Here is a 24,470-nt window from a genome sequence, read left to right as displayed (position 1 = left end):
ACAACCGTACATACTGTATGATTCCATTTTTATGAGATACAAACCAAACATAACAGTCTCTGGTAACACAGGTCAGTAGAATGGTTACCTTCGAGGGACTAGAGCTGAAGAATGGTCATGAGTGGTCCTTATGAGGAACTGGAAAGGGCTAATATCTAGATGTGGTTGGTGGTTACACAGATGTATATATATTTGCAAGTACTCATGAGTTGTATACTTCAGACTGATGTACTTTATATAAGTTATACTTCAATTTAAAAAGTTTGAAATAGGGGGATGATCAAAGAACTGCAAATCAAAACCATAGTGAGATATCATTTCACACCCACTGGATGGCTATAAAACAAAAGACAGATAGATGTAAGGAATTGGAACTTCAATCATCACTGTTGAGAATGTAAAATAGTGCAGCCACTTGGGAAAATAGTCTGGCAGTTCTTGAAAAGGTTAAACACAGAGTTAGCATATGATCCAACAATTCTACTCCTAGGTATGTACTCAAGAGAAATGAAAACAAACATCTACTAAGATCTTGAATATTCATAGCAGCAGTATTCATAGCAGCCAAAAAGTAGAAATGACCTAAATGTCCATCCACTGATGATGGGTAAATAAAACATGGTGTATATATACAATGAAATATTGTTTGGCAATAATAAGAATTAAGTGCTAAAGCACTACAACATCGATGAACCTCAGAAACATTATGCTAAGTGAAAGTAGCCAGTCACAAAGAACCACATATTATATAATTCTATTTATATGAAATGCCCAGAATAGGCAAATCTTTAGAGACAGAAAATAGATTGGGGTTGCCTAGGGCTGTGGGAGAGTGGTCGGGGGAACATGTGGATTCACTGCTAATGGTACTGCGTTTCTTTTGGGGGTGATGACAATATTCCAAAATTGATTGTGGTGATGATTGCACAACTTTCGTGAAAATACTAAAAATCATGGAATTGCATACTTTAAATGGGTGGGATATATGGTATGTGAATTATTTCTCAATAAAGTTGTTATCCAAAAAATAGGGGGCTGGTTATATACTATTGTATAGCTATGCAGTAGACTAGTATAAAATTGTAGAAGGGCTGAGAAAGTTCTCTGTGTGCTGACATGTATGCATCCTAAGGAGGTTAAAAAGCAAATTGCAGGATGGTGCTGTAATACCCTAGTTTTCTCTAGGAAAAATATATGCATTTTGCATTTACTTCTAATAGCATAAAGAAACTCTAAATGGATAAACTAGTAACAATGGGGTGGAGTTGGGGGATGGGTGGTTAGGGAACAGAAGTCTATGTGAGACTGCTTACACATTTTTATGTAGTTTCGCCTTTTGAACCATGTAAATGTAGCACCTGCTTATTCAACTTAATTTAATTCAAAGGATAAGTTAAAAGTTAATTAAATACACAGTAAAAAATAAAGTAGGACAATTAATTTTCCTCCAAATGGTGTCCATTAAATATCTAACCAGCTGAATAAGAACTAACTGAAATGAAGGGCAAAGAAACCACACTGATTTTTTTAAGTTGATATTAAGTTGTAAATATCTTCCTTCTTCAGGAAAGTAGTCATAAAATCATATCCTAATGGAAAGCTAAATTACATACAGATGCACACACACACACACACACACACACTAGACTTTTTTCCATAGAGGAAAACAAAAACAAAAAAGACTGGTTTGACAGTTCTCCTGTTTCTGTCATTACACTGAGATGGCCTCCTTTTGGGATCCACACCTTAAATAGTCATGGTGAGCACTGAAGAACAGTTGACTAGGAAGAGAATACAAAATACAAACTGATAAGCTTCAGCAAAGCATCAAGCAGGTAGAGCTAAAAGGTGTTTGGCATTTGAAAAGAAACCTCCAGAAAGAACAAATGTGCAATAACCTGAACTAGGAAACTTTCTTGTGGAGAAAACAGAAAGAAACTGAAGGACTATGGGCTTCAGTTAAATTCCGCCCCCACCTCCGCGCGCATGTGCACACACACACACACACACACACACACCCTGCATGCATGCACACTACGAACAGGGCTGTTCCATGTGGCTGTGGTTTCTAGCAGGTGCTGCAGGCCTAGGTAGCCACACGCTTACCGGCGCCACCGTGGAATAAACCTGCTGAGCGGCGAGGGTCAGGTCCCTGAGGAGAGCTACGAAACTGCACAGACAGTTGTGCAGAATCTTCCGAGCCGCCTGGTTGAACACCTGGAGCTCCTCCACAAGCTGGGCGTTGAGGGCCTCATACTCCTTTTTGGCCAAGTCTGAGTCGTCTCCTGCTGCCCGAGGTAAGTAGCTGTTGCAGTCCAGCAGTTTGTCATAGCGTTTCTGGATGAGCTTCTGAGGCCCGGTGAATAGGGACAGCAGGGCCGACAGGGGCATCAGGACCAGCCGCTGCACATGGGCTGCCTGCCGAGAGAGAAGAGCAGTCCTGTGACCGAGTAAGAACAACCGTACGTGTCCTGCGCTGTCACCAGTAGGCTTACTTCCTCCCTGCGGGAGCGCAGAGCAGGACAGGAAAGTCTGCGGCCAAGTTAAGGGAGGATGTGATCTGTTTTTGGCCTCGCTAAACCTGCTCAAGGACTTGAAACAGGGACTCGAGACTCTAACATTGCGTGTAGAGTGAGCAAGAAGAGGAGTAGAAACCTTAAAGCCTGCAGGTCCAAAATACACTCCACCTTTCTCTCTCCAGCCCCTAGTTTTGTCACTGGGGTCATCTCCTTCAACATTTTCCCTTTCCTCTCCTTTCTAATCCCAGAGCCAAGCGCAGTTACTCCAGGACTGGGGTGGGAGGCAAACTCAGTCTCTGACCACTAAGACTGTGCCAATGATTCACCGTATCCTTCCCTTCCTTTCCTGACAATAAAAGGAAGGTAGTCCTAGAAGAGACTGTATTCTGTTCCTCCCACATCGGCCCAGTTCCCTGGCTACGCTACTGGCTCATTTTGGGTAGTGGAACTTTATATTCTATACCGATAAGTACCTCCTTATTATAGCTATTTTGCTCCTATGATAGAAATGACAACAGTTATTGCTTTCTCTTTAAATACATTGAAGGACTAAGCTAATGCTGGTTCTGTTTTTAGGTCCAAGCCATTGAAAATGAACCTCATTTTAACAGCCAACCCCATGCCAGCCGCAGAACATCCTAGCTTTACTTTCTCCTATTTCTTTTCCCTCCCCCTCTATTCTGAAGTGCAACTAGTATCCTATGTTTGCTGACTGCCGACTTTATGCTTTATCATATATGTGTCGGTTACATGATTATGTTATAGCAATTTAGAAGTAGGCTTCTCTTTTGTACCCTAAATATGTCCTACGGAGTCAGTATCTGAGCAGCAGCTTTTATTAATTAAACAGCTTCTGGTAACTTTGTCTGAACTCATGGGAAATCTACAAGAAAAGGGAAACCAATCTCTTACTGACACTAGCAGTAGACTAAACAGATCAAATTTGATGTCTAGCTTATAAGATAATCAATATACACCTGCAGACTGTTTAATGAGTCCTTTGACTAAGTAAAGAATCTGTTTACTGTTCTGATAAATTACAGTATTGTAACTTGACTGGATTCTACAGGTAATATAATTACAATATTACAACATAGTTACTATATATATATATACACACACATACACACATAGTATATGCCCTATACTATGTATGTGTATATGTATGTGTGTGTATATTTATATATATGCATATATATATTTATGTCTATGATTATATCCTGTGACCTTAGACATAAACGGATTCCAATTCACCTGGACATAGGAATTATGATTGGAGCAAATAAGAATCAGATTTTCTTTTAATATTTTTTTCCTACTCAAAGCATGTAGACAAGTATTTTTCAAGGTAGGTAAGTATTTTTCAAGGTTAGATAAAAACACTGCTCTGCCTTTAGATAGATTTTTGAATTCTTATTAATATTTCATTTTAAAAAGTTAAAAAAATAAAAAATAAAAAGTTTAATATACTTCATAAGCTAAAGAGTTGCTTTTATACTGATCATTTTGATAATTATTTCATTAAAAAAAAGATTTCATGTATTTATTTGACAGAGAGAGTAAGCACAAGCTGGGGGGCAGGAGAGGCAGGCAGAGGGAGAGGGAGAAGCAGGCTCCTGCTCAGAGGGGCTCTATCCCAGGACCCTGAAATCATGACCTGAGCTGAAGGCAAATGCTTAACCAACTAAGCCACTCAGGAACACAATGATAATTATTTTAATTTAGCCTAATTTATCATCTTATGGTTTCATGCAAAGTGGAGAACACTGCTTTCTTCCATCAAATTCTGGACATGCTGAAGCAGCTGTATACCTTGCTCTTACATGGTGCTCAATAAATACTTTTTGACTTAATACATTGGAATTAAGCTAAAGAGCAAACCCTTAAGGACTTTTCTAAAATGTGCTCTCCGTAATTAAGCCCAGAAAATGTATAAAGAACTAGCCACACTGTTTCCATTTAACATCCATTGTAAAAACCTCTTTCTCTCTCTCTCTTGCTCTCTTATTCTCATTTATCTAATCGATCATCTTAGTTCAGATGTAATCCTGAGTTTCCATTCCCCAGTGCCACGAAATAAGATGCTTCTGAGAGGTTTCTACTGGGGGGTGGGGCTGCATCACTTCCTAGGATTTGGAAATACATGAGGCTATTCCCTGGATGTCACTACTTGAGATGGGGGGAGGGGGCATTACTGAGATTTAGAGCTTGGTTTCCTAGGAATGCTAAACATCCTCCAGGAACACAAGGACCTCTCAATGAAGAACTATCTGACCCAGAATGCCATAATGCCGACACAAAAATGCCACTTTCAAGGATCTTCAAAATGATGAAGGAGTCTATTATAGCTTCTATATAACATACTACTATGATATAATAATAATACCTTTGGAACACAAGATACTAAGTTAAAATTAGTACTGATGAAGTTTTGGAATATAAGTGAGGTCCAGAGCCAACGACCAAGAAAGAATTCTTGAGACAACTTTGGTGCAAAATGATGGTTTTAGTAAAGCACAGGGACAGGACCCGTAGGCAGGAAGAGCTGCTGCACCAGGCCTGTGAGGGGTGGCTCATTATATACCTGGGGGTTGGGAGGGGTTTCAGGATAGCGTACTCTCTAAGGAATTTTGGAAGCAAGGTTTCCAGGACCTGGGGGGGGGGAGCTTTTGTTGGGAAAAGGTGGCTTATTACCATCTAATAAAACCTGAGTCATGAGACCCTTCAGATATATAACAGTGGGCCAGGTGCTTGGGGGATATTGCCAACATGTAACTTGGGGGTTTAGAGATAAAGGATATTTATAAAGGAATTTTTGAATGTTAGAGTAGACTTACAGGCTCCTGAGGGTCGGGCTAAGATTGCCTTTTGCCCTTAGCAAAGTATTAACACTGAGGTAGTTGAGACCGTAGAGGAGTGCCCCTTTGCCTTTTTCAAGGACTTGTCAAGGTGCTGTCCAGAGCTCGTGCTTTGTCCTCAGCTAGCCCTGTGTTCCCCCATCAGCACTACTCAAACTTTACCAGCCAAATATTTTCTTGGCTCAAGCATGTTTTTATGATTCCTGGGCTATGTTTGGTAATTCTGTATATTTTACAGAACTCATAGGAAACAAATATTTTACCACAGCATAGAAGACGTATGACTCATAGGTAAAAGCCCTTTCTCAATAAGAAGGCTTTACTTATAGTGTGTTAATCAAAGTCACATCATCAGAGAGTAGCTTCGCTCCTCCTGTAAGGACTCCAGACTTTTCCAGAGACTGCTTTAGGAAAATTATAGCTTGCCAATTTAATAAATCCATGACCTATCACATGCAGACTTAAGCTAGATGTTGATTTTAAAAGCTACATAGACACTAACTACTCTTAGAAACACAGTCTGGGACGCTCTTAAATTTTAATCATAGTAATTGAGATCTTCACTAATTCACTTTAAAATAGTCAATAATAAAAAAACCCTCCTGTTTATATCTACTGATTTTGACATTCATCTTTGGTTTAGTGCATGTTTTATTTCTAACTCCAGAAAAACAAATAAAAAATAGCTTTTCTTGTAACCCCACTACCTAGTTTATCTGTGAATATAAATAACTTACAAAGTCACCACAGGGATTTGGGGCATTACTTAGGGCCTCTGAATGGCTCGTTTCCTCCTTATTTTTGTTGCATGAAACCTCCTGGAGCTCCATCATACTCTGCAGTGCTAAGGGCATGGCATCCTGAAACCAAAAACAAAATCACAAAATAGGCAAAGTTCTGAAATTCATTATAATTAAATGATCCCAAATGTACACTTCATCATCATAACCCTCCATTACCACTGAGAGATTAAAAAAGGAAGGAAAAAAATTTCATGAATCTTCTTTACAATGAGGTTACTTGTAATAATTATTTTCTTACTTGCCCTCTGTCACTTTCTCCTACTACTCTGTATGACACATTCTATTAAGTGGACTTCATCTTACTGACCATTCAGTTCTTACAAATCCTTTATTTTAGAAATCACTCCTCTTTGATTTATGTCTTCAGTTTTCCTTAGTGAATGTAATGCTCTTTTTAAAAGAAGATGCTCATGTTTTTGTTGAATCAGTTAGTGGAAATAGAAGACTTTCCTGTAGATGTTCCCAAGATGCATTCACTTCGTGAAATATATATGAAGGATAGAGTTCCCACGGCTCTCTGGCTGTTATAACTAAGTTTTTGTTTTCTTTTCACAGAAAGCAGAGCTTTAAGAAGAGATTAGCAAACTTGATTGTAAAATCAGGCTTTGCATCAGTTAATAAATGAAAAAAGAATGTGGCTTGTTAACCAACCAACAGAAAAATAAACCAACATAGCACAGAATCAACATAACACAGAATCTTTTCTCCAAATCATGATACCTGTTAACCTAATCCTCTGTTGGTATGATATTTTACCTATGCATACAAACATCTGCTTCCAAAAATAGATATCCAAGGTAAAAACTGGAAAATGGGAAGGGGGTCATTTGTTACCTGAGTTACATGGAATTCTACTATGTCTTGCAGTCTTAACCATGATCAAGGTGTTGTTGAAGACACCACATCTTCTTTATGAGATCCATTCTTTCTCTACTGAATATAATTATACCACACTTCAAATTGGTTTGGTTAAGTCTATGATTCTTAACATTAGCAGAAAAACCTCCTGGGTGACTGGGAATTTGTGGGGGTGTTTTTGTCCCACACTACTATGGTTGTGTGGGAACATCTGCATATTGTAGTTCTCCAATTATTTTTTTAGAATTTATTTTCTCAGCAGCACGGGTGGCTCAGCGGTTTAGCGTGGCCTTCAATTCAGGGCCTGATCCTGGAGAACTGGGATCGTCCTGCATCAGGCTCCCTGTATGGAGCCTGCTTCTCCTGCTTCTCCCTCTGCCTTTGTCTCTGCCTCTCTCTCTCTGTCTGTCTCTGTGTGTGTATCTCTCATGAATAAATAAAATATTTTTTAAAAATTAAAACAAAAGAATTTATTATCCTTCACATTGATTTTCTTTTATATAGACCTACCTATGTAAGGTTGAATTACATGTGAATTTCATTCAGAACTGTAAAGGGGGCATTATGAAACACTGGTTATAAAATAAATAGAGGTGCTCTATTCATCTAGACTAGTGAGATAGTACATCTTTTTTTAAGTTGGCTTCTCAAAGGCTTGCAGCTGAATTTGAGATCCACATGTGGGTTTTTGTGTTTTTTTTATATGGCCTTTATGTTATGCTTTATGCTCTTTAGTCTTTCTCTAATTTCATGTGATGTCCTCCTTTGATTTTTTTTTTCTTTCAGTCCCACTTTTAAAATTGCAAATTTGTGATTTGGGTACAAGAGTTAGTATATGTTAGTATATGTTAATTATATAAATATAACTATATAACATATAGTTAGTGTATGTTAGTATAATCCAACAATAAAGAAAATTTCTGCTGAATCAATTTTGCATTAATGAGTTTAGCTCTGTTATAAGAAAAGCATTTTAATAGTCTAGCACCACATGGCAATCCTGTGAGTTAATGTCTCACCACATGGTGACTTTGGTTGGGAGAAAGATGGAGCAGATAAGGAAGCAAAGAACAAAATCTAAATCTTTAAACTGGTTTCCCTCACCTGCAGTCTTCAGCTCCCAAATTTGATACAGTATAAATGAAATTTATCCTATAAATTAGATCATATAAATGAATGAACATTCACATTTACTCTTCGTAATAACCATGGACATCAATACCTTCTTGTAGAAACGCTGGAAACAGTTGTGTCTTACCTACCTGTATGTGTTGAAGACAGAGTGAAATGTTCTTCACACAATGCCTCACCGTCTTTTCTAAGGATCTAAATAGCTTTTCTTCTCTATTAAAGGTATTGTCTTTCACCTAAAATGTAGATGAAATTATTTATTTTTATAACTCAAGCAGATCTGATGTTTTAAAAAAAATATCACAGACTGTATTAGCCCAGCACATGACAAAAGAACTCCTTGTGTAGATGAAAACCTTTCATGTCATGCTGACTGCCTTAGCACAGTACTTGCTGTGTACCAGCACACAGCACAACTGCTGTTCAATTACTGTAGCAGAGCCACATAGTGCAGGTTAATCTGCTGTTCAGCTTTCACAGAGTTTCATCTATGTGATGGTAGCTGGAGGAGGTAAAACTTTTCTCTACAGTTTTTAATGGCCTGCATTATATACGTACTCTTAAATTATGCTCAATTTGTGGGTATGTAAAATAATTAATAAAATAAAAATTAAAATGAAAAGTTGACCTGTTGACGGAAACTTATTGTCTTGTTGATATGACTCATCTCAGTTAATTTCACAGTGGTTATTTAGCAAATATGCTTAGCTTCTTGGCTAAAGAAAGGCAGTAATTCTTACCCAGCTCAAATTTGAAAAATTGAATATAATCTTAGCAAAAATTCCTTCTGTGAGGAAAACTCAGCAGAGTTAAGATAGTGGTCACATGTGTTCAGTTATTTCTTGATATCTTATCTTGATTTCTTGATAATACCATAATTATTATTAATGGTGTGAAGTATTTCTTAACTATCAAAATTATGACAAAAGAAGGGCAGAACCAGCTTCATGCTGGCAAAATCTATGTGAACATGCAAATGATTTGTGGAATATGGTGGATATTCTTCAGTTTGGTACTGGTTAGTAACCATAGCTGTTCTCAGTGCATAGGTTTGTTCATTTAAGATGGTTGACCTGAGGGGGTGGGATGGGGGTGGGGGAGATGAGTGACCTGAGGGGGTTGGGGGGAGATGGTTGACCTCAGAACTGGATGTACAGAAAATGGTGATATTTTATTTTATTTTTAAACCCCATAATATTGTTTATCTAAGAAGCTTTTGATTAAATAGGTGCACAGTTCTTTGTAATTCACACGAATTTCAAAACCCTCTGCCTTAGGGTGTCTATGTGCTAATCTAGTTTGATGTATAGAACAATATGCTGGGGCAGATTATTTTAAATGCAGTTTTCAAGGACCCATCACTAGCTGTTTTATTTTGTGCATCTTGGCAGGGATCCAGATGATTCTAAAGTAAGAGATCCAGGATCCCAGTATGAGAAATATTGTCCAGTTCTACATTCTTAGAGCCATGCCTTTCTTATGCTGTTTCCTTTTGCTGGAATATGCTGCTGTCCCTTCTTTTGCCTTACAAAATTCTGTTTAATTTTTTTTTGAGGACTCAACTGTCATCCATTCTGTGAATCCTCCCTTGAATTCCTATTCTTTTCACTACAGAGAATTAATTGCTCCCCAATGTCCTCTCACAACACTTATTAATTATTTAAGTGATTTTCTCCACTGGTCAATTGCAGGCATTTGAGATTAAGTATTTTTTGTCTCAATAATAATAATAGCTAACATTTATTAAACACTAACTCTGTTCCAGACACTATGCTAAAACTTGCTTTCCATGCTCTCATTTTAATTCTTATAAAACTCTATGGCAGAGGTGCCACAATTAATCCCATTTTAGAGAAAAACAGAATCTTGGGAGCTGTGGCAGACATAGCTTGATGTTCCTCCTGGACACATGGTTAGTTTAAGTTGGACACATGGCTGCCCTGCTAGAAGCTACCCTTTCCAGTCTCTCCTGCAGCTGGTTCTGCCTTCATAACTGGTTTGAATACACAGGATGTTAGCTAAAGGTTGTATTTCACTTCTGAACTTTGGCCTTACAGCATTATCCTTAGGGCAAGACTGAAGACACAGCAGTGACCCAATTTCAACCAAGCATATGAAGACAGTATGTTTGGGGAAACAGCACAGTACAAAATTGGGGACAACTGGGTTCCTGAACAATTTTGTGCAGCAGCACCTGTCTGAACTCACATCTTAGGACTATTATAAGAGAGAAATAAATGACTATCTGGCTTAACCTACTTTGTTTTGGAATCTCTTTGAAAGGAGCTTGGTCTTTACCGTAAATAATATAGGAAATTAATGAAATTTACTCACGTTAGTAGGTAACACCAGGATTCAAACCCGAGGAGTCTGAATTCAGAATTTCTTTGTATTTCCAATTTCTAACACAGTGTCTGGTACATAGAGTTCAATACATGTGTGATGAATTGAATAGAATCTTCCTCTCGGGTAATAGTTTTATACCCTAACTCCACCAAATATTTCACTTGAGCTGCTGACAAGTGCAAAATTGACTGATTTGAGATTTATCTCTTCTGCAGTTCAGCCTATGCAGCTGATTTTCTGATTAACAGTGAAATGCTTCATTGCTGACAGGACATCTTCTCAAAAGATTAAGGGGGAAAAATCTAATTAATATCCCTTCAGGCCACTTTACCTACAATTCACTTTTAGTTCACAATGGAAAATATCAAAAGCTGATGATAAATATGTTAAAGAATGTAACAGCTTTTACAAAAACCTGCCCAGAATTAAGACCTACCTATTGTTCCTCAACAGAATTGTCTTAAGTCAGAAGCAAAGACCTAAAGAGCAGGGAAGAATTGTGTGCATGACATTTACACATGCCTATGGAGGCTATCGTCTCTTCTCAAATTGAATTCCCAATCCAATTTTATTATTGTTGTTTTTAGTTCAAATGTTTTGATTTTCCTTTCCCTGATCTATGACCGTACACCATAATGACCCAAACGTCTCACATTATAGTTTCACATTGAGAGAGGGGCCTGGAGTTTTTTTCCTGCATGCAATGGACCCAGTGAGCCCCTAGAAGAGCATAAAGAAGTACTGACAAGAATGATACATGCCACGGATTCTAAGAATGTCCGTATTGGATATGGAATGGTAAAATAGGTGCAGCCACAAGAGGAAACAGAAACAAGGCTTGGAAGAAGTTGATATACTGACAAGTCCTAAAGAGAAGGTTACTTTGTGCCATATAGGTCCATAGGGCAATCACTGGGTTTTGGTCAGGTAGCAGAAAGGAGAAAGGGGAAAGTCAAGGCCAGAGCCTTGATTGTGGTTTTTGTGGGAAACCCTATAGAAATAGCTGGGTCAGGATAAACAGTTTAGGATTGGCCAGTTTGGGAAATTCCCCTGGGCTTTGGGCTTTAGTGGTAGTCTCTATTTGCCTGATACCTGGCCCTAGGATGATTTAAGACAGAGGAACACTGGCTTGGTGTGTGAGAGATAGATTGGAAGGTGTTTGGGGCTGGATTGGTTGGTTCACATATGAAAGAAGTGATCCCAGCTGAGCCCTTTGCTATCTCTAAGAATGGACTGACTAGTCCTGGGACGAGTATCTGTCATGGCCAGAAGCTTTTTCAAGTTGTCTAAACATCATAAAATACAGAAATTAAAAGACCTGATTAATACACCATACATAAATGAGTTTACATCTACAAGAGTAGTAAGAAATCTGTACATTAAAAGTTAGTAAGCACTGTAGTGATATGGAATGAGGATGACGATGATGATGATGATGACAGCCAATATATACTGAATGTTTACCCACTGTGTTAGGTACTTTCTTCATATGCATCACCGCATTTCATTCTCACAAGCCCTCCACGGTTAGATCCTTATAATCTTGATGACCACCTTGGCTTTAAGGTATGTGCCCCAAGGCAAATGGCAGAAGTGATATTCTAATTCAGATCTGAATGACTTCAAAAATTTTGCTCTTAATTTTTGCACTGTGCTAACTTCAGCAAATGTTCATGATGCCAAGATTGGAAAACACTCAGCAAGTTTGTTAGGCATTCAGAAGAGGAAGAGGCCACTACCATTTTAGGGTCAGAAAACTGCAAAGACTTAATGGAAAAAGGAAAAAGACCATGGCAGCTAAAGAACGAAGGAAAGCCAACAAAGCCAACCAAGACTGAACTACCATATGGTTGCCTCTAGTTCACACTAAAAACCTTAGAGATGTTAACAAAAAGGGATGAAATCAGGCAAATGAGAAGAAGAAAAACATACTATATGGTAACAAAGGAACTGTCCTGCCTACTTTTTGTTAGAAGCCCACTTAATTTCCATATCCAGGCTGTCAGCTTTCCGTCTTGTGATTCTCAATTGTGTTCCATTGGTCACTCACTTGAAGGTCATTTAGCTTCAAAACACCTGGAGTTTTGCAAAAATACCAGGCTTCTAGGTTGCACCCTTGAACTAGGTGGAACCCTGGAATCTTTTGGCAAGCTCCTCAGCTAATTGTTACACACATTAAAGTTTGAGAGCCTTTGCTAATTCATCCATTATTTATTTGGGGTTGAGATGAATGTGGTTCAAACCAGGCTAAACAGGTGACACAGAACAGTTGCCCAGTGACATAATGTGTGTGCTGGTGGGGGGGGGGGGGAGGAGCGGATTAGGATAGGAAAAAAAAATCAAAATAAGGGATGCACTTAACCACCCCTTTTTAAATAGGTGAAGTGAAGATCGAATGAACATTAAGGGAACCCAAAAGAAAAGTGAGATTTTTAAAAGCAGAGATAAGATAGGGATGAAAGAAAGACATGGCCTTGGGTGAGATTATATGCTACTTGATGGTGAGTATCAGGACTTCGGGGCATCTCATGTTGAGCCCTGTCCTCATGTCCTTTTCTCTCCTTTGCTTCCTCAGTGGAAGCACTATAGCTAAAATAGTGTCAAAGCCACCCACACTCCATTTCCCCTAAAAGAGGTAAAAAGAAAAGATCAACATCTGGCCACTACCTTGATTCTCAGTGTTCTAGAAACAGCTCTGATAATAAGCAAAATATCAGCATTCATATGCCCCAGAAGAATGTATGTGGCCCAAGAAGAAAAATTACCTGTGGTTCTCCTCTGGTCAGAATCTTTAGATGATTTGTCACTCTTTTTGATTTCTTGCTAATTGAATGAATATTTAGTTTAGACAATTTATCTTTAAGTGATTCATCCTCATCATTCTTCTTGTATTTTAGAACTGAAATGGAAGAATGCAATCACATATCTGAACATGTGCAACATGGGAAGTGTATGTTTCATCCAAAGAATTCAAGATCCATATTTAAGATAGAATTCCAAGTGATTTTTGACCCTCTGATGCAGATGCAATATGCTCTGGCCCCACTCCCCAGGCATAAGCCCAGCTGCCCAACCCACTGACTGGAAACTCAGGTGTCCAGGGACTTGAGTTCCTCAAAGCTCAAAATCCATGTACTTATCACATTTAAAAAATACTTGGCACTGGAGAAAAACTTTCTCTTTTCTCAGATAGTATATTGTCTTCAGTCTCTAGAATGAAGCCTCAAGACCTAGCTAAGGAAACTGCACCCAACATAAGGAGACCTTAGACTCTAGAGTAGCTGGCTCTCCGCTAGCTGAGACATTTGGGGAAAGCTGAGTCACCTCTCTGAGCTTTATCTTTTTATCTTTAAGATCATTTTCACTTCTCCTATTGTTCAAAATGTTAAATACTTCTACAATTCAGTTCCGGTAAGGGTGCCGGGCGATGGGCAATTTTACACACCATTGGTGAGGATTAAACCAATACATTTTTTTATGCAGAACCTTCTAAACATATAGTCTATGACAGGAAATCTGTGCAGAGAAGCTGCTTTCCATATCAGGCATACAACGTTTTGTTCCCTACAGCACATTTTCCAATAGCACAATTTTAGAACAATCAAAAAGTTTATCCATAGAGGAAAAGTGAACTAAATTATGACATACTCAGACATGGAAAACTAGGGAACCACTGAAGGCCAATATTAACTAGAAAATGTTCATGATACGTAATTAAGTTTAAAAGCAAACCCCAGCAAACTGTAGTGCCACACGTGTTCAGGAAAGATGGAAAGAAGGAGAAGAGAAGAAAGAAAATAGAAAAAAAAAAAAAGACGTAGACAGTCTGAAGACTTCTCATCTGCAGATTGAGATTCAGCACCTAAAAATCCCTTAAAAATCTTTTTTGCCAATCTGATAGGATGAGAATGATGTGTCATTGTGATTTTAATTTGCATTTCTCTGATTATAAATGAAGCGTAACATTTAGAAATGTATTGGTCTTTCTGAACTGCTTCCTTCTATTACTAACCTTTTTTTGTATTAGAATTTATTTTTTATTTTTTAAAGATTTTATTCATTTATTCATGAGCGACACAGAGAGAGAGGCAGAGACACAGGCAGAGGAAGAAGCAGGCTCCATGCAGGAGCCCAACGCAGGACTCGATCCCAGGACTCCAGAATTACGCTCTGAGCTGAAGGCAGACTCCCAACCGCTGAGCCACCCAGGCGTCCCTAGAATGTTTTTATTATTGATTAAATATCAGTAATGATATATTCTATATAGTAATCCTTTGCCTATGGACTGTCTTTTAATTTGTTTATGGTGTCTATTCCTCTACAACTTTTACTTTTTTTCTCTAGTCCCTTCTTTGTAATTTTAATTTATAAATATAAATACATACTATTTTTAAATATAAATTTAGAAAAGAAAAACAATGTAAATAAATGAAGTTGTTGGAGCAGTTAGCTCTAAAGTCCTACCATTGCTTTAATGTTGAATTGAGATTTAGTATTAGAAGTACAAAGCCAATTAAGAACTTATGGACACAAATCACACTGACAAAGGACACACACAATCTATCCCAGTACATTACTACATCTGGGATGATAGGAACCCTATAATTGTGCCTCCTGTTTTGAAATCTACATTCCACTTCAGACATGAATTTTACATCTTGGCTAACAAATTCGTAACAATAATTTTTTAATTTGAGAAAGAAATATACTTGTTCCCTTCAATAGAGGGATTATTATATTATATTATTGCTACAAAATCTCCATTCTTTATGTGCCAGAACCAGATGAGCTTGATGTATTAGCTGGGCCTGTTTGATCACTGATTTGGCTCTAGATTCTCACTACTCTAGCTTCCTGGCCATGCCATGTCTCCTTCTTACCACACATATCACCAGTGACAGGAGAACAATGTGCTATGGTATCTTTAGCCCACAGTATGTCACAAGGCATGAGGGGGTCAAAAGAATTCAAGTATAGGGCTGCTTGATTTTTAAAATTTCTTTTTCTTTTTCTTTTTCTTTTTCTTTTCTTTTCTTTCTTTCTTTCTTTTTCTTTTTTTTTTTTTTTTTTGCCTCATGATCTCCTGAACTCAGCTGGCCAGGCAAAGCTACACTCTGCTCCCAACCTCTAACTCTAGATATCAAGCGAACATGATCACTGAAAACTGCTGTAACTACTTAGATATTCTGATTCTCAGGAGCATAAGCAGAACACTTCAATCACAGTAAACACTCAATTCATCATGTCTCTTCTTACCTAAATCCTTCCGTCTTTTGAATTCATTGATGTTCACGTTAATGTCTTTCACTGCAGTAAAGGCATCCCCCAGCGCCCCAAAGTCTGGGTGAGAGGGAGGGGTGGAGCCCTGGAGTTCACACAGCAAGAGCGGGTATTTCATTACACGCTGGATTGGTTTGATCATCAAAGAGCCCATGTCCAGTAGGTTTGGCTTGCCTCTACAATAGACATAACTAATATCAGTTTCACAGACATTTGTCTTACTAACTCCTTTTCATTTTTGTGATTTTTATGATTAATCTTGAAACTGTTTTTCTCCTTTATTTTTCCTCCATGTGGCTGCATACCATTTCTAAAAATGAAGCAAGAGCGATGGATGACAGAAAGAAGCCAGGCTGAAAGACCCTACTACCAAGCAAAAGCTTACAAGAACACGTGAGTGTATCTGTCCATTGAGAACTCAAAGCAGGATTTCTATCCATGTTCCATTTATATATTTTTTTAAATAACAAAATTCATAACAATAGTTGGAAACAATTTCAGAATGCATTTTTCCATGACAACCAAGAAAAATGCATTTTCCTGATGGCACTTTTGTGATTATTAGTGAGGAAAAGAAATTAATTATTTAAAAAGATGACTTGCCAAGTATCGTTAAAAGAAAGCATTGTCTCCTCTCTTCTACCAAATTGAATAGTTGAATTCATTGTGTTTCAGAGGTTCTACCACGGTTTCCAAAAGAAATTTATAATAAATGCAATAGTTCCCTAAATTAATTATTAATACCACCACTGTTACTAATCATTGCTATCACATGATACTTTCCATGACTTTCCACGTAGAATTCTTAACCAACAGATCTTCAAATGGCTACACAAAAGTGAACGCTCATGCCTGACTCTTCCTTTAGGAGCTTCTGAGGTGAGATTACAACCATTCCAACTAGCCAAGCAGTTCATAGAAAGTGAACTGGTCATGTCATTGTCCAATCCACTGTCATTCATTTTTTTAGTAAGAAGTTAGTAGTTTCTAAAAGATTTTTTTTTTTTTTTTTTGCAAAAGGGCAAATAGACACTATAAATGAGCATGGATACAAATTGGGCTTTGAATCCCTTCTTGTGGACAGATATACACATTTATTTTCTTTTAGGTTTTTTGTTTGTTTGGATTTTGATTTTTGGGTTTTGTTTTCATTTGGTTTTTTAGTAGATAAGAATATTGACAGTTTTCACATCCTAATAGTTTAAATTTTTAATTCTTCAATTATTATTTCTAAATATCAATATAGATAGACAACATACCACATCATTGGAATGGTGAAATGGATCTAAAAAATTTTGGACAAGATTAGAAAAGTTTATCATTAGAAAAGGTCTGCAAACACCTTAGAGATCATCTATTTGAACTCTTCATTTGATAAATGAGAAACTAAGAAACTTTAAATGATCATGTTCATGCGCACACATGTGTACACACACATACACATTAGTCACTCTGTCCACATCTCCTCATTTTTATTTTTATCATAGCACTTATTAACCCTCTGGAATCATTATGTTTCCCTACCAGTTTATGCGCAATTCTCTGTCATCACTACATCTCTGGCACAACATATAGTATTTTCTCAATGAATATTTGGAGATTGAAATGATAGATTTCAGATTTTCTGTAATGTGTTTTTATTTTACATTGAATTTTTTGCCAAAAAAAATTGCACAATGGTCCTGAATAATAGATTGAGGAGTTTTATCACATGCTGAGAAAAAGATGATACTATAATAGAAAAAGATGGAAGCAAACCAAAAGGCAATATTTTTTTTAAGGAAAATCAAAGTAAGTATTAAAGGTCTGCAAGGGAGTAAAGAGTTGTTTTAATATGATTTATCTTGTGCCTTCTTCCCATTTATACCAAATCTATTAAGGAAGGGAGGAAGGTATGTAAGGAGACAGGATGGCAAGGAGGGAATGGGGGAGATAGGGAGAGAGAGATATTTTGGTTTCCCAGAGGACTGGGTGAAGTGGATGGGAAAAACTGTAAATCTATTATGAATGCTAAAAAAAAGTAACTAAAAATATATTTTCTAACTAATGGTGTATCAAAAGCAGAATATTCAAATATGAAATACGGCATTTTCTTATATATCTTAAGCAGAGATTCTTCAACAATACAATAGTTTAGACAATTGAGTAGAAATTATTCCCTTAAATAAAAACAGGTCTGGAATATGGAAGGTATTAACTTAATTAGAAGAAATCATATTATCTGTATGAATATAATCAGAATTTCTTCTGCATTTTCCCTTTGTCACCAAATATTAGTTTAATTAATCTTCTAAAAATCACTGAAATGCTATCAAAATATAATCAAACAACTCAAAGAAAATTCAATTTTAATAAGGTAGTTTATTAGTGTGGTCTATTGCTATATGCATATTTAAATTTTTTAACTACTAAAAACATCCCGAGATACATTAAAGGACAGTCTAGTATCTCTGAGCTGCCTTCTTTCTTCCTTATTAAGATCTTTCAAAAAACCAGCCTCAACCCTTTAGTTGTGTGCCTATCTTATCATTACTTTTTTTTCCATTCCGTTTTGACATCAAAGTTCTATTACCTCCCTTTTCTGTTTCAAACGATAATAATACCAATTATAAATGATTACTGTTTCTCTTAAAAGTATCACAAATGCAAATATTTAGAAAGGCTTTCTTAAAAATGAGAAATCTCCCAGACACTTTTGTCTTCAGGCATGTACTTTGGACAGCCCAAGTGATGAGCAATGATGTTCTGATATCTGCATCACACAGACAAGCAATATGGTAGAAAAGATAGAGGATGTCTTTTAAGATAATGACACTCCAGGCATTCACCTCATCTAATCCCTTTGGGTAAGATTAAGTTCTGATAACTGCAAGAGGCAAATGAGTTGTATGTGTGATATAACCCAGCTCAGCCAAACACCCATTATCACATGTATCCCCAACAAAAAGTAACAATTTCCCATATACACTAGGCTAAAAACTAAGGTAGTCATTAATTTGTAATTCTGTTTCATCTTCCTCAGTTTTATCATGAATACTTTGGCAAATATTTAGTACCATAAGTAGCTACACTAATCTTGTTGTGAATTATTAGGACTTTACAAAGTCAAGTAAACACAGCTGGCTTTGTTTTAGCAGCACCCAGTTTTGCTATAAAGAGCTTCGCATCAGAAACAAGAAAACAGTCACACAATGAAAGTAAAAATGACATTTAAACAATGTAAAAACTGTGGTGGAGGACGAAGAATCAGATATACAACACTGAGATACACCAATATATCTTAATTAGAGGGAGAAAACAGAGGAAGGAAAAATAATCATTTAACTATTGATCATATTACTTTGAATTTCCTTTGTTCTATGACCACAAGTATCCTAAATTTAATATTAATTTTACAGTAGCCACAAAACATGTACACTATTATTGAGTTTATTTTCAATTCACTCTCCCTTTAAAACACCTTAAGTCAATTTTAGAAAAAACTGTATATCACTATACAAATAATAAACAAATAGGATTTGACACAAATAAAAAATTGTGAAAATAAATACAGAACCATTAAGAAATTTCAGAAGATGTAAAGAACATGAATGAATGGTAATTGATTTATTACCAGAGAGATTCAAATTGGAGAGAACCAGTAATATGGAGAGACAATAATTTAATCATTTCTCCAAAGATTCATTAATTAGACCCTGAGAAACTGTGGAAGTGGAGAGAGAGGGAGGTGGGAATTAGAATAAGAAGGACTAGTTGGAAACCTGCTGAAGAAACAGCCTAATTTTTAAAAAATATTTTATTTATTTATTCATGAGAGAGCGAGAGAAATTGGCAGAGACAAGGCAGAGGGAGAAGCAGGGTCCATGCAGGGAGCCTGAAGTGGGACTCAATTCTAGGTCTCCAGGATCAGGCTCTGGGCTGAAGGTGGCGCTAAACCGCTGAGCCACCCAGGCTGCCCCAAAACAGCCTAATTTTTAGAGTGCTGTACAAATAAGGGAGATCATTTGGAGAACTAAGAAAGAGCTCTTGGAAATTAAAAGGATAATAACAAATAAAATCTCACAGGTATTGAAGAAAATGTTCAGGGACTTTCCAGAAAGAAGATACAAAATTCAAAGGGATAGAAAAGAGAACAAAAATGTGAAAAATTAGAAGATTGGTCTAAAAGATCCAATATTGAAATAAGTAGAGTCCCGGAAAGTGAGAACAGAGTATATATGGGGAGGAAATCATCAGTAAAATAATTCAAGAACAGAACAGGAGTTAGCATGTTGAAAGAACTAGCTGAGAACCCAGCACAATGGATGAAATAGATTCACACCTGGGAATTCCTAAAACTTCAGACTACTGGGGACAAATAGAAGACCCTACAATCCTTCAGAGAAATATGTAAACAAATGGGTACAAACAAATGGTGAAGAATGAGAAAAAACTTTAAATGTCTTATAGCAACACTGAAAACTAGAAAATTATGAAGAAATACCCTTAAGTTCTAAAGATGAAGGATTTTAAATTTAGAATTCTTTTTTTTTAAAGACTTTATTTATTTATTCATGAGAGACACACACACACACACAGAGAGAGAGAGAGAGAGAGAGGCAGAGACACAGGCAGAGGGAGTAGCAGGCTCCATGCAGGGAGCCTGATGAGGGACTCAATCCCAGAACTCTAGGATCATGCCCTGGGCCGAAGGCAGGCAGTAAACCGCTGAGCCACCCAGGGATTCCCTAATTTAGAATTCTATACTTGATCAAACTATAAATCATGTGTGAGGGTAAAATAAAGATTTTTGGATATAAAATTTCTTAAAATTTTACTTCCCATGTATTCTTGGTGAACACAGGAACCTATTGAAGGATGCACTAAAAACAGGAAGGAGGTAAAGAGATTCTCCGGGATGACTGGATACAATGGAATATTACTCAGCCATTAGAAATGACAAATACCCACCATTTGCTTCAACGTGGATGGAACTGGAGGGTATTATGCTGAGTGAAGTAAGTCAATCTGAGAAGGACAAACATTGTATGTTCTCATTCATTTGGGGAATGTAAATAATAGTGAAAAGGAATAGAAGGGAAGGGAGAAGAAATGGGTAGGAAATATCAGAAAGGGAGACAGAACATGAAGATTCCTAACTCTGGGAAATGAACTAGGGGTGGTGGATGGGGAGGAGGGCGGGGGGTGGGGGTGACTGGGTGGTGGGCACTGAGGGGGGCACTTGATGGGATGAGCACTGGGTGTTATTCTGTATGTTGGCAAATTGAACACCAATAAAAAATAAATTTATTATTAAAAAAAGAGAGATTCTCCAGGATGACAAGAGTTCCTCAAAGACAGCTGTGCCCAGTCACCTGGTCCAAACTCAACAGGTTAGAAAGCTCTGAGAGAAGCTGTTTTAGGGAGATGAAATTGATAGCATCCATAATGCATCCATCTGTCTTAAGAGATAACTGGCTGTGAGTGTGGCATTAATGATTAAAACAAAGAAAACTAAGAAAATGAAAATAAATAAACAGTTAACTCCCAGAAAAACAAGTAATCAGTTTATTCCAAGGTTTAGCTCTGAAAAAAAATTTACTCAGATATACTCAAATATAATAAATCAAACACTGACTATTGTTCTAATCCAGATGACAATGTAATCACATGGGAAAAATGGAGAGATGGGAAGGGTGTGTGGAGGTGTGTGTGTGTGTGTGTGTGTGTGTGTGTGTGTGTGTGTAGTCGAGATGGCATAGGGAGAGAGAAATTCTTGTGTTCCATAGATGGAAGTCAAAACATAATACTTACAATGGGAAAAACCAAACATGTTTTTAACATCATGAAGATTAAGTACCAAAATATTAAGTAAAATGCCTATGTTCTTTAGAAGCAGGTGAGAGAAGAGGGAATTGCTAATTTTCCTAAATCTTATAGAACTATTTGACTTTTTTTTCTTAAAGATTTTATTTATTTGAGAGAGAGAAAAGAGAGAGAGAGAGAGAGAGAGAGAGAGAGAAAACAAGCAGGGCAGGAAGCAGCAAATTCCCAGCTGAGCAGGGAGCCCAATGTGGGGCTCTAGTCTAAGATCTGAGATCATGACCCTGAGCCAAAGGCAAACACTTACAGACTAAGCCACCTAGGTCCCCAGCTATGTGGCTTTTTAAACGATGGTACATATAGTTTTAAAAAACACAAAAGTTTTAAAGAAGGAAACATGCAAATATATTCAAGAAAATTCTGAGGAGTATTGAGCGGAGATTATAGTTGACCCTTGAACAACATGGATTTGAATTGTGTATGTCCACTTATACAATGGATTTTTTAAATAAATACAGCACAATACTGAGTATATTTTCTCTTCCTTATGATTTTCTTTGTTTTTATCTTTTTTTAAAAAAATGTATTTATTTATTTGAGAGAGTGAGCACGAGCTCTGGGAGGAGGGGCAGAGGGAGAAAGAGAATCCTCAAGCAAACTCCCTGCTGAATGCAGAACCTAATGAGGGGCTGGATCCCAAGACCCTGAAATCATGACCTGAGTCAAAATCAAGAGTCAGCTGCTTAACCGACTGAGCTACTCAAGTGCCCTCAACTTATGATTTTCTTAATAAATTTTCTTTTCTCTAGCTCACTTTATTATAAGAACACAGTATATAATTTATAGAACATACAACATATATGTTAACTGACTAATTATATTCTCAGTAAGGCTTTTGGTCAACAGTAGAGTATTAGTAAAGTTTTTTAGGAATCAAAAGCTATACATGGCTTTTCAATTGCATGGGAGTCAGCACCCCAAACCCTATGCTGTTTAAGGGTCAACCATAGTTATATCTTACACTAAAATATAAAGCTGTAGAAATGAAAGCAGTTTGGTATGGGTTCATATATAGATAGAAGAGTAGCACAAAATAAAAAAATCAAGAAATAAATACAAATATGTATGAAAATGAAGTACATAATAAATTTGACATTCCTACTCAATAGAAAAAATGAATTATTCAGTATCAGGCATTGCGATAATTATCTAGTTATATAGAAGAAAATATCAAAAATGAATCCTTTACACCAAAACAATTTCCATATAGATCAAAGATTTTAATGTTAAAAATGAAATTACACAAGAATATAAAGGAAACAGGGATTACACTTTAAAACAATCTTACAGTTTTTAAGCAGGACACAACATTAAAGGCTTTTTGCTGGTAGCCCATTGTGGGAGTCAATCCCGGTTCCCGGGATCACTCCCTGAGCCAAAGGCAGACACTCAACCCCTGAGCCATCCAGGCATCCCTAGTTCAACTTTTCTTAAATTTTCTGGCACTAAGTATCAAGAGCCTTTGGATCTAGCAATTCCACTTTTAGAAACTCCTTCTAAGAAAATCAAATTATTGTACGGAGATCATTTATAAGAATGAACACAAAACATCAATCTTTACAGGACAGATAGACACCATTCAAGTATCTATAAGGGTTTGGTAAACTAAATTATGGTATATACATCAGGTAAAATATTATGCAGTCATAAAGCAATGTGGATTTATATTTACTAACATAGAAAGGTGTCCATGATATACTGATGAATGAGGTAGTAAGTTGACACACAGGAAATATATAGTGGTCCCATGTTAGTCAATATGCATGTGTGTGGAGAAAAAATTGCTATGAAGTGAGGGACTCATGAAATGTTACAACAGTTAACTGTGGAATGTGACTACCGATTGTCTCCACGGTCTTCATTTTGATTTTCTGTATTTCACAGTGTTTCTTTAATAATTTTAAAAATATATTTCACAGTGTTTCTTTAATAATTTTAAAAATATAAAGCTTAAGAAAGGAGAAATAACTTATAACATTTTGAGATCGATAGAAACCCTGAATCCAAAGGTAGAAATATCTGATCAAGACAGAGAGCACATGTAAAAAAAAAAAGTGTAAAAGCATAAAGATGAAACACTGCATTTCTGCAGATAGTTAAATTTAGAATAGTTATGTTTTTCTTGCTTTCAAACATGGGACTTTCAAATGCTTTTAGGGGGACTTTTTCGTGCAGGATTCTATGATTCTTGTCACTTTAATACTGTCTATGATGCTTGCATAAGATTATAATTCAAAATAAACATTTTAGGAGTTATAAGTATTCTTGTCTTTTTCTGCATTTTTTAAAATGTAAACTGTAAAAAAAAAGAACCCACACACAATTTTCCGTTTCCATAAGTAGGGAGATTTTTTTTTTTTGAAGTATCAAAAAACCCACATTTCCTAAATGCACTCTTGGCTGCAATATTCCTGGCCTTAGCTGCTAAGGAGCCAAACAATTACAAAGCACTTGACATTGCTTTTTACCCTTTTATGTGGCAGCATGTGCACCTCATGACCAGAGTGAGAGAAGCAGGAAGGAAAATAACTCATGGCAAATGTAGCTTTGATGTTCATCCAGCCACATGCTGCGATTGCTCGTCCTCTTTTCCAGTTCTTGATGTATAGAATAGGCTAGAGGGGGCATACAAAGCCTGCTAACTCCCACACAGCGGGATTGTCCTAAAAGCTATTGAGATTTTTTTCAGCAAGCATTTCAATACAATGTACTGTTTGTTGTATTCTGTGTGTAGGAGCCTGTGCATGCTAACTATATTAAAAGAATCTCTCACTCTGCTCTGAATCTCTCTCCCTCTTTTTGGTCTTTTGGTT

General features: G+C 36.9%; 1 protein-coding gene across 1 annotated transcript in view; it reads right to left on the bottom strand.

Moving 5' to 3' along the window:
• Positions 1-24,470, bottom strand: part of ARHGEF38 (Rho guanine nucleotide exchange factor 38) — a 123,454-nt gene that overhangs the window by 15,256 nt on the left and 83,728 nt on the right. Inside the window, exons 6-10 of the mRNA XM_041757691.1 lie at positions 15,772-15,971; positions 13,281-13,414; positions 8,301-8,405; positions 6,115-6,237; positions 2,107-2,418 (exon numbers count right to left, since the gene is read on the bottom strand). Coding sequence (XP_041613625.1) covers positions 2,107-2,418; positions 6,115-6,237; positions 8,301-8,405; positions 13,281-13,414; positions 15,772-15,971 — 874 coding nt within the window. The remainder of the gene's footprint in view (positions 1-2,106; positions 2,419-6,114; positions 6,238-8,300; positions 8,406-13,280; positions 13,415-15,771; positions 15,972-24,470) is intronic.

This window comes from Vulpes lagopus, chromosome 6, assembly GCF_018345385.1.
Source record: "Vulpes lagopus strain Blue_001 chromosome 6, ASM1834538v1, whole genome shotgun sequence".
Classification (NCBI taxonomy): Eukaryota; Metazoa; Chordata; class Mammalia; order Carnivora; family Canidae; genus Vulpes; species Vulpes lagopus.
This window is presented reverse-complemented; position numbering and strand designations above follow the sequence as displayed.